The sequence below is a fragment of the Acanthisitta chloris genome, unplaced genomic scaffold (assembly GCF_000695815.1).
Source record: "Acanthisitta chloris isolate BGI_N310 unplaced genomic scaffold, ASM69581v1 scaffold22943, whole genome shotgun sequence".
Classification (NCBI taxonomy): domain Eukaryota; kingdom Metazoa; phylum Chordata; class Aves; order Passeriformes; family Acanthisittidae; genus Acanthisitta; species Acanthisitta chloris.
Window position 1 is genome coordinate 2948 of NW_008666872.1, and position 10654 is coordinate 13601.

General features: G+C 36.4%; 1 protein-coding gene across 1 annotated transcript; it reads right to left on the reverse strand.

Moving 5' to 3' along the window:
* Positions 1 to 494: 494 nt before the first annotated feature.
* LOC103799946 (kinase D-interacting substrate of 220 kDa-like) lies at positions 495 to 10337 on the reverse strand (the record flags this gene model as incomplete). The annotated part of the gene is made up of 10 exons (XM_009072303.1): positions 10205 to 10337; positions 9474 to 9653; positions 8963 to 9128; positions 7923 to 8074; positions 5748 to 6037; positions 3804 to 3944; positions 3179 to 3422; positions 2944 to 3032; positions 2256 to 2400; positions 495 to 657 (listed from the first exon to the last, which is right to left on the reverse strand). Coding segments are annotated over exons 1-10 (1703 nt in total), but the record flags the coding sequence as incomplete, so codon positions are not given.
* Positions 10338 to 10654: the final 317 nt, after the last annotated feature.

Consider the following 10654-nt stretch of genomic DNA (forward strand, 5'->3'; position numbering starts at 1 on the left):
CTCTCAGTTCCAATACCTGGAGAGCTCTGTTGGACAGCAGCTTGTATCAGAAATGGATAAAGTCATGCTTCACTTTCATAGCCACAGGAACACTTGCTAAGCACCAAACCTTCAGAGATCTTTACCAGTAGGGACAGTTTCTGCAAAGCTTAGTTCAGATTGACTAACATGGAGAAAAAAACCAACAACTTCTAGCTTGGCCAAGGCAGAGATGAAAATTATATCAAGAGACAGAAGCACAGCTAACTACGTCTGAAAGAATTCCAGTGTAGTTCTCTTTGTCTGAAATACAAAGCACACATTCATACGTAGTGCATTAAGTAGCAATGAAAGTCACTTAAAAGTTTTCAAAAGTGAGCAGAAGAGAGTAAGATTGTGGGAAATTTAGATTACAGCTTGATGGCTGTTTGAAAGCCACATTATTCTAGTGATCATTAATAATGATCACTATTTTAATCACTGAAAGTGCATACTATTACCAGAATAACACCTACCTCTCATAGATGGTTTTTAAAGTGAGCTGATCTGGAATTCCTTCTGTCTCTTCAAGATGTAGGATAAGCCACGATGTTCTGTATGGCCACTGCTCTGTGAGATTGATCCAGCTAGCCAGTCTGTCCCAATTGAATGTGATCTGATTAGCTCTCAATAAACGACCTAACATAACAGAGAAGGAGGGAAGAAAACACAGTGAATTTCTTTTTTCCCTTTTGAAAGATACCTGGTTTTCCTCAGAATTACAGCTATGTAAATCCTTTAATCTGATCTGTGAACTTTCTGCTATTATATTCTTAGCTCAGTAAATTCAAAATCATCTCAAGTTGCATCTAAAAAATATCATTTTATAACCTAATAAAATTTTTTGAAAGTACTGGTCAGAATATGAGAGTCTCCAAAACTGTCAACTTCAGCCCCAGGTTAAACACTAATTACTATCATTTTGTTACAGGTGAATCTTACCTAACTTCAACAAAACTCAATAAAGAATTTCACATAGCATTAATTTCTCAGTCTAAACACAGAAATTCATGCTAACACTATGACAGATTTTCTATGCACAGGCATATGAAATGTGGTCAAAACAAGTTAAGCATACAACTGTCAACTTCAATAGCCAGTACAGTAAAATGCAAAGCTATAAACAAAAGACTAATTTAAGTTAACAAGGCAAGGTATAAATGGCAAATAACATTATTTTTTTTAAAACAGAATACATAAATGCTACAGGTTATGCATTTAAAGTTTTAGCATATTTTCTAGCATTGCTTTATTAATACTGCTAATGACATGTAACTAACAGCCTCAAGGCTCTGCTCATGAAGCTGTTCATGAAATCATCATATCTAACTGCAAATTACAGTACACAAAGTGTTCTTGCAGGGTGGGGTTTTTTTAGTTTAATTTTACAACTAACAGCTTGTGATTTTGTTATACTTTCATATCTGCACTATAATTTGCCAGAACAAGACACGTCATGCTACCAGTTGTAATGACAAAACTAAGAGACTGCACACATCTAAAAGATTAGCTCAGAATTTTAGGTCTGTTACAGATTTATGCTCTTAACGATATACAGTGTGAAAAGTAACTCAATTTGTTTGTTCTGAACCAGTTAGCTGTAGGGCTATTCAGTGTCTTTTAGTGTCTGTAATAGAAAAGGCAGTAAATAATCATTCCCCACTCACTTACTACATGAAACTTTACTTTTTAGACCTCTGCAAGCCCCTAAGTTCTAGTTTTTAAACCTCAGAGATACCAATGTCTTGATTATATCTTGTTGAAGAAAAACAGGCCAAAAAAGGCTTTCATCAGCCCCACAAAACCATTTAAGGCAAGAGGACTCCAAATATCTATAGCAAAAATGTACAGGATATATGAAGTTTTGCCTCATAGCTTACCTTACCTTTTCAGATACCAACACTATGAGCCTTGTTAACACTACAGTATCATGAAATTGAAAAACGTATTTTTCTTATCCCACTTCGAAATTAAAATATAGAAAAATTTCTAAGAATGTAGACCAGAATCATTTGACTGAAGTCAATAAAACAAATATTTATTTAAGTTTTTCAAATACTGAATAGAATGGTCTATAACCTTTACTTGAACTATAAGAGAGTTTGGTTCAGAGGGATTTTCAAAATCAACACGTGGACTGACTTGTTAGATGTAGTTCACACACTAAAAAGTCTAAGTGTAACTACAAGCAGCCAAAACACAAGACTGTTTCCTGTACACAACCACGTCACTCTTACCCGTCACTGAAACAATATTTAGCAGTCTCCTCATGGTCTGAGGGCTGATATCACTGAACCAATCCTCTGTAACCAGCAGCTTGGTCAAATCAAAAGACATCTGGCGGGTGATGGTACGCTGCATCTGGCGTCTTCGGTAGGTGTCCTGACAATGATACAAAAAAAGCAAGGACTATTGATTAGTATCAAAAACTTTTATGTATCTGAAATACTTCAGTTTTACTTGATTATAAAGTTAGAGCCTTTAGGTGTGTCTGTGAGGCTGACATGAAATATCAAACCTATTTACCAGAATTTAATCCTGATTTAGCTGTATAACAGTTGAGTGTGATTTCCACAGAAGCCATGAAGTGGTAAGAGTTATACATTTTACTTCCTCTGAGAAGGCAAAATAGAGTGACACAGTGAAGTATTTTGTAAAAAGGTTACTAATTTCAGCATTGCCATCATTGTTTCCTACTGTCCCTAAAAAAAGTTAATCCCACCCATTTACAAACTACATTTTAAAATTAAAGTGACCATCAGTCATAGTTGAAATTCCTTGATTCACTGAATTACTACCTCTTGTTGCAATGATTTGATAAGTCTTCCAAGCTGACATTATTAAAAATATGAAAGACAAAAGAAAAGAACAGAAATAAACAATGTCTTAACCAGTATCTCTACTTAGTCTAAAAATCTTTCTCACCCGCCTATTGAGAGCAGTTTTGCTACCAAGCTTGGTCATGTCCCCAAGACTGTTCTGAGAAACTCTCCTGTCAACCTCTTCATGAAATCCTATGGAAAGGAAAACAAAGGTGAGCATTTTCTCCATTCACTGATGACACTGATGATGTGTCAATTATTCAAACAGTTTGTCCCAAATCCCAGATTTCTGGATCACCGGTTTTGTAACTGTCATATCTTCCCCTGCATAGCCTTACCTGCAGTATCTGCATAAGGAATATCCCCGTTGGTTGTTGATGCTGCCATCAGTTTCCTTGCATTGCTAAGCCCTCGGCTGTTCAGGAAAACAGGCAAATGGACAATGTTTCGCATGTAATCGTGTCCATTTATGTTTGAATCACGTAGAACACTGTTGAGATTCTGGTTAATAGCCTTTATAATAATATGTGGGTCACTTGCAAAAATAGCAATAAATGGGCCTTTTGAAAACAAGACTCTCACCTGTAAAAAAGTAGACAGTACACCGTGTTAATAATAATTAATTGTAACTGTGGATCATTTGCACATCTGACTCAAGGTTTGATATTCAATCTGTTCAAGTTATAAGCCTGAGAGGACAAGAGATGTTTAGAAATGTCAGCTTCTTCAATATGACATATCTAGTGTTAGGAACTTATCCACAATTAGAAATCAGCATACTTGGCAATTTAGCAGTAGTAGTTACAGTGGAAGTCATCACCAAGGAGGTATGCAGTAATGTCACAGCCCTCACAAATATTTAGCCTTCTTTCTACAGAAGACACACAATAACTATGTATCTGAGCTCATCTATGGAAGAGATCATCCATATGACCCAGAGATGATAAAATGATCCAAACTCACAGTATCGAGCATCTGCAAAACTTTGTCCTGTTCACAAGCATCTAATCCATCGATAATTACAACAAGCCTTGTCTGGTTCTGAGTGAAGCTGTCAATGGTTTTTGCCATTCTGGCCATCAGTTCCACTTCACATTTCAAAACCTGTAAAAATGAAAAGCAAAGAAGGAAAAGACATTTCTATAATACTTAAAATCATAAAAATACAAAGAATTCCTTCTGCAGATTGCTACTTGCCCCAAAAATACTTCAACAAAGATTACAAAAATAAACTTATAAATACTCAAAGGTCCCAAAATGTCACTTTCAACATTTTAATTTCCTATTTGAAGAAAAACATGCAGTAGAAACACATATTAGACTTCGATGTAACAAACTGCCCTTATTTAAATTCTGGTATTATTTAAGAAAGTAATATTTTGTAAAGTAATGTAAATAATGCAAGTTATGTAAGTAATATAAAATAGTCTTTCAAAAGTAAATCAGAGTATTTATAGCTTCAGCCACTAGTCCTCCTGGACAAGCTTGGTAAGTGGATCCATGGGAATCTCATGAGGTTCAACAAATGCAAGGTCCTGAACCTGCACACTGAACCCCTGGTACCAATACAGGGAATCAACAGATCGAGGGGAGCCCTGCTGAGATGGATTTGGGGACACTGGTGGATGAGAGGCTGGACATGAGTCAACAATGGGCCCTTGCAGCCCAGAAGGCCAACCATGTCCTGGGCTGCATCAAAACCAGCACAGCCAGCAGGTCCAGGAAGGTGACTTTGCCCCTCTATTCTGCTCTGGTGAAACCCCACTTGGAGTTCTGCATCCAGCTCTGGGGCCCTGAGCACAGGAAGGACATCAGTGTATTGGAATGAGTCCAGAGGAGGCCACAAAAATGACCAGAGGGATCAAGTACCTTTCCTATGAGGAAAGGCTGAGAGAATTGGAATTGTTCAGTCCAGAGAAGACAAGACTTTGGAAACCTTTTTTGTGGCCTTCCAGTACCTAAAGAGGGCCTGTAAGGAAGATAGGGACAAACATTTTACAGGGTCTATTGTGAGAGGACAAGGTGCAATTGTTTTAAAAACTGAGGGAGGGTTCATTTAGATTAAAAATAATAAGAAGCTTGTTTACAATGAGGGTGGTAAAAAACTGGCACAAATTGCCCAGAGAAGTCGTAGATACCCCATCCCTGGAAACATTCAAGGTCAGGTTGGATAGGGATATGAGAAACCTCATCTAGTTGAAGATGTCACTGCTCATTGCAGGAAGATTGGACTAGTTGACCTGCAAAACGTCCTTCCAACTCAAACTACTCCATGATTCTGTGAAAAAATATTTGCATAACATAATGTTATACAATATATTAGCTGTAATCTACAGAGGTAACCCATCATGATGCTATCAAATAGAGCATATAGTGCATTTGATGGCAGCCTAACTGACAAATTTTTTAATCAGTTTATAGATACAAGCCAGCAAAACAATAATATTTTCTATCAATTTTCATGAAATACGTGGACTGTTCTGGAATGTTCTTTCAGCACTACAATTCCTTTCTTACTAAAGAGGTCTTGCAGACAAGCTAGGCTTGGTTTTTCACCATTCAAGGACTCTCACAGTTATTCTTTCTAATCTTATAATCTAAAGTAAACTTTTACTAAATACTGATAATTTAGAACAATTGTTTTCATAGTACCTTCCTCCCAGCAAAAGTAAAATCAGAAAACTGAAAGCTTTATCCAAACTTAACATTCTTGATTGCGCAGACACACACACTGAGCACAATTACCACGGGCACAGAAATGTTCCCCCTTCAGTAAAAACTCACCAAGTATCATTCTACTGTTGTGAGACTTGGCCTGATTAAACAAATGGTGCTTCATATCAAGAACGTTCCATGTTTAGGGGGTTGTTTCAACTCCCTTTGTGGCCAATTGACATAAATGCTTACCTTCATGAAACCCTCGCTTTTCAGCTTGTGAAGCTTGGAGGCAGCATTGTGAAGACGTTTTCTCTGAGAGTTCAAAACCGAATCCATCACTTGCCACCACGTGCGGCAATTCAAGAAAAAGGCCAAACCAACAATGCAAGTAACTGTTATTAGAATAACGTTCACTGTCATGTTGGCTGATTCCACATTAAAAATCGCCAGCAGCGCAATCGCAGAAACAACGCAAGACAATATGAACAGGAAGATCACAAAGGATGGGAGACAGCAAGTTTTCTTCCACTTCTTTTTACCTAGGAAACAAGTATTTGTAGTTAGAACGAATGTACAGTGTAGTGACAGGTGAGTACAAAATTTATTAACTTGCTAACTTCTCATAAAACACTAACTTGCACCAAAGCTTACCGCAGTGTTACCGCCCAGTCACAAATCCACAGAAAAAAATCATCTGTATTAACCAAAATTCTTGAAAACTACCAAATGGAAATATTCCTTTAATCTTCAGCTTATTTCCATCATTTCGAGAAAACCACATGGGATAGAAATTACCATTATTACACAGATTTCATATCAGTGGTATCACCTCTTTTGTGGCATCCCTCTATAAAGTGTATTTATGCAAATAAATCCTATGAAAACAGTATGGTAACTACTCAGTTTTAAACCATAACCTGGTACTTATCTAATAGTAATGTTTCCACTGGAGAACTAAACAACATGGCAAGTGAGTGAGGGGCAAGAAATGAAGAATAACACCTCAGTTATAACAGCAATCAGTTCTAAACATTTCGAAGCAGGAAGGTAAACTTCCTCGTGCTCAAAAGAGATAGAACTGGATTAGAGAGACAACAAGGAATCATAAACCATGAAATGACAACAGGCTTCTCTGCAAGTTTATAGATCTAACAAAAATTTAAGGTACAGCAGACTAAAAATAAACCTATATGGAATGTCTATGAACATCTAGAGACAATATACCTATGACCCCGAACTTGCAGACAACTGGAAAAAAGGAGATGATGTGCAAAAATCATCAAATAGATAAAATAAATGTTTAAAAAATCAGTTAGCCAATTAGGAGGAGCATGGAAAGGGAACAGAGCCAAGGAATACAAGAGAAATATAAGGTTACAAATCAAAGGGAAAGGATGATTACTAAAAATAACTGCAGGAAGCCAGCACTACACTGCCATTTCCAAGACAACTTTGGGACAAATTACAGCATCATGAAAACTGCTTCAGAGGTTAAGGAGAAGAATTGCAGAAAGCCTAACATGGAAAAAAAGGGTGAAAAATTCCGCACATCCCTTTCATAAAGAACATTCAGTGAATTTGAAAAAGAACAACGAAGAGTATGTTGTGTTGAGCACAAAGCCGAACACAGCAAACACAGCACGCTTCTTCTGCCTTCTGCAAGACAGAAGAGTCTAAACATTTCACTTTGTGAGAAGGGACAGCATCTAACAGATTCCTCAATTTGGGGACAAGGTCAAAATGAAATGAGAAGCAAACTGACTGAAACTGAACTCAAAGGACAAATAAATCCTCAATTAACTGGAAGTTACCCTCAAGAACTCTTTCTTCACAGTATCATACTCTGCACTGTCTGGGTTGGGTTTTTTCCCAGAAATCTACAGATGGGACACTTTGTTTTATTTGGATCAAGTAGGAATATTTCATGCCATCTTATCAGCACTGCTCACAACAATTTATCACTTTGGACCAACATGTCCTACATATTTATTATTTCCAAGAATAAGTAGTGGTCACTGATAAAAGCTCTAAATCAAAATTCTAATAACCTAAACAAACTTCTCCTAGCAATGCACAAACCCATACTTTTCCCTTTATCTGACTCAGACACAATGACTTAAATCCTACAGAAATATACAATGCTGCATCTGCAGGGATGTAATGCAAACGTACAGTTCCACTGACACTTCTGAAAACTGTACTTCACAGAAGATATTCCTTTATTATACTAATAAAATCAAGATTAGCGAAGCAAACAGGGCTTTTTTTCTCTCCAAAACAATAGGAAGAGTTTTCCCCTCTGCATGAATTTCTGCATGGCTACAATGATTTCTAAAAAGAGCTTGTAATGTGAAAAGCAGAACCCCTGGTAACAGTGCACTGAAATGGAATAATCAGAAACGTCATTCAGGTAAAAAAAAAAACCTTGTGTATCTTCTGTCTTGAAAACTCGAAATAGCCTTGTTGCTAAGAAACCAAATTCTCTTTCACATGCATCGGAGAGCGTAGCAATCATCTCAGCCAATGAAGTTTCTCCACCTACACTGGACAGTCTATTGTAGTCTGTAAACAAAAATCTGAAAGAAAAAAACATATTTTGTATACTTCAGAAAGCTTTAAATATTATCTGGCAACCAAAAGAAAAATCTTCCTGCATCTTTGCGGCTAAAAGTTTTTTCAAGTTGTACAAAATGTCAAACCTTTATATATTTATTTTTTAAAAACTCTACATGGAATTTAACTATTCCTTCTCCATTTATCGATGTCTTCTTTGCCCCACTTTCTGTTCTAAAACTTGACTTCTTAAAAGGATAAAAATGATAACGTCACTAATGGCACCTCAGATGGCAGTAAAACCAAAAATATCTCTATGATGGCAAAACACAATACTGACATGTATTTTTAAAATTACACTCTGATATATTTTTAAATATTTATACAGGATTAAAAAAAATTACAGAAGCACAAGATCACATAAAAGCACTACAAGGCTAAAATGGACGTCTCTAAACAACAGAAATAAATGAAATTATAAAACACATGGCAAAATTTTTCTTGTTTTCAGGTAAACTAGAAGCTTTCAGCAGTTGCATGCTCTGATTACAGGGGGGAAAAAAAAGACAAATAAAAGGCAGTAACAGAAGTGATCAGTGAAACAAGCACTGAATGTAATACACAGTAAGCTATACCAGAAAATTCCTATTTTGTTTGGTACAAATTTTTTTTAGTTTGATAGTCAAACCCCCTAATTCTAAAAAGCACTAACTTTCACTGACTTCGGCAGATAGTTTTTCTTGAAAACACTACTATCTTCTTCACAAGGAAAAGTTTAACTAGGACTACTGTTTTTCAAACAGGAATCTCAACAGCATTTAGATAAATATGTACATGAAGAGGCACAATTTGAAAAGTATCAGAGTGAATCTGAGTGATTCATTCAAGAGTAAATAAGTGAAATAACTAACCTGACAGGTAAAGCTTTAGTGGTTTGCTCTGGCAATTCCGGTGGGTTCACAAACATGAGTTTGAGAAGCAACTCTAAATATCCAACGTGTCTTGCCAACCTTGTACTTAACACCCAAGCCCAGTTCCATCTCTCCCCTTCTCTTCGGCCACCAAAGTAAATTACAGCTAAAATATTAAAAATTAAAAAGAGATGTTATAGCTTTATTTTAGTCAATGTTCACAACTGAAAGAACCACATAGTTTGGTAAAAGAAGTTACTGAACTTTTAGCAGTTATGGCTAAAAATGAGAACGGTATGAGTAACACAATGAAATTAATATGCAAAATTATTCTGTTTTCAAGAATGCCCTGTCACAAATTACACATCAAACACAAGGGAAGAGTCCAACAAGATCTCATTTTCTACAAAACCATTTAGTTTTGTTTTCTGAATCACAAAGCACATCTATAAAACAATACTTAATTCCATAAATAAAAACCTTCACAAACTTCATATAAAATAAGACTTACTAAAGAAAATGTAGAGAACTGCTAATAAGCTGAGTGACACTGCTATTCCAAGCTTTGCATCCACTGTGAAAGCAAGCAATAAACCCAAACCTCCACACAGCAAAAGAGTGAGGAATACAATAAGCCAGGAGAACTGAAACAGAGGTTCAATCTGCTGTCCTGCAAAAGTCTTCATTTCATCTAAAACAAAGACAAAGACCAGTTAACATGTGAAATCACTGTAGAATGGATCATGTATGAAAAGAAACACTTTTTCAACAGATTGTATAACTTATTCCTACTATTGACCCCCCCAAAAAAGACAATGATGCTTGAATTCTTCCCCAAATATTAGTGCAAAAACTTAAGTTTTCATCCATGTGACGAACGAAAACATTTAAATACAGAATACTTGCACTCATTGCTGCAGATTTTCTACTGCAGCAGAAGAGGTCTGAACCTGATCTGACACATAAATCGGCCCAGCAAGGTGTATTTCAGCAGCCATACCTACAGGGTACTGCTGCTGGAACCTCACAGGACAACAGACAGCAACACTTCAAACACTGTCTTCACATGATATAAATGAACAATGCAATCTATGGATGAACTGATGACAGTAAAATTTAAATCCTTTCATTACATAAGCAGAGACTGAATACAACATTACATGGACCAACAACTCTTGCAAAATATATAATGCTTTTCATAGTCAGATTGGAACCTACAGAAAAGTCTAAATCAACTTTTACCTTCCAGTTTCTTGAGCAGGAAAGATTTTCCACTTCCCCACTGTGCATACAAGCCTACACAGATAGGTGGCTGCATGGTTGGTTCACTCAGAATATCCGCCAGAGCACTGCTGTACAGATCATATCCCAGCATGTCGCCATCAGATTCCGTGGGAGACAAATGTCCTGCAATACAAACACTATGTCAAACAACTTTGCTCCAAGAAAGCTCTTCAATGTGACAATTTTCATACATAATATCATGACATATTCACCTATATTTGTATATATACTCCTTCCAGATAACAGCTGTTATTACTGGCACATTCCTGTTCAAAGGAATTTTAAAACATCCACATAAATGTGATATAATTATCACAGATATTCAAAGAAAGTAATCCCCACACAAGCAAGGTCCAATTAAAACCAAAGTGATCAACAGAAGTTGCACAGTATCCAACGCCAAAAGTA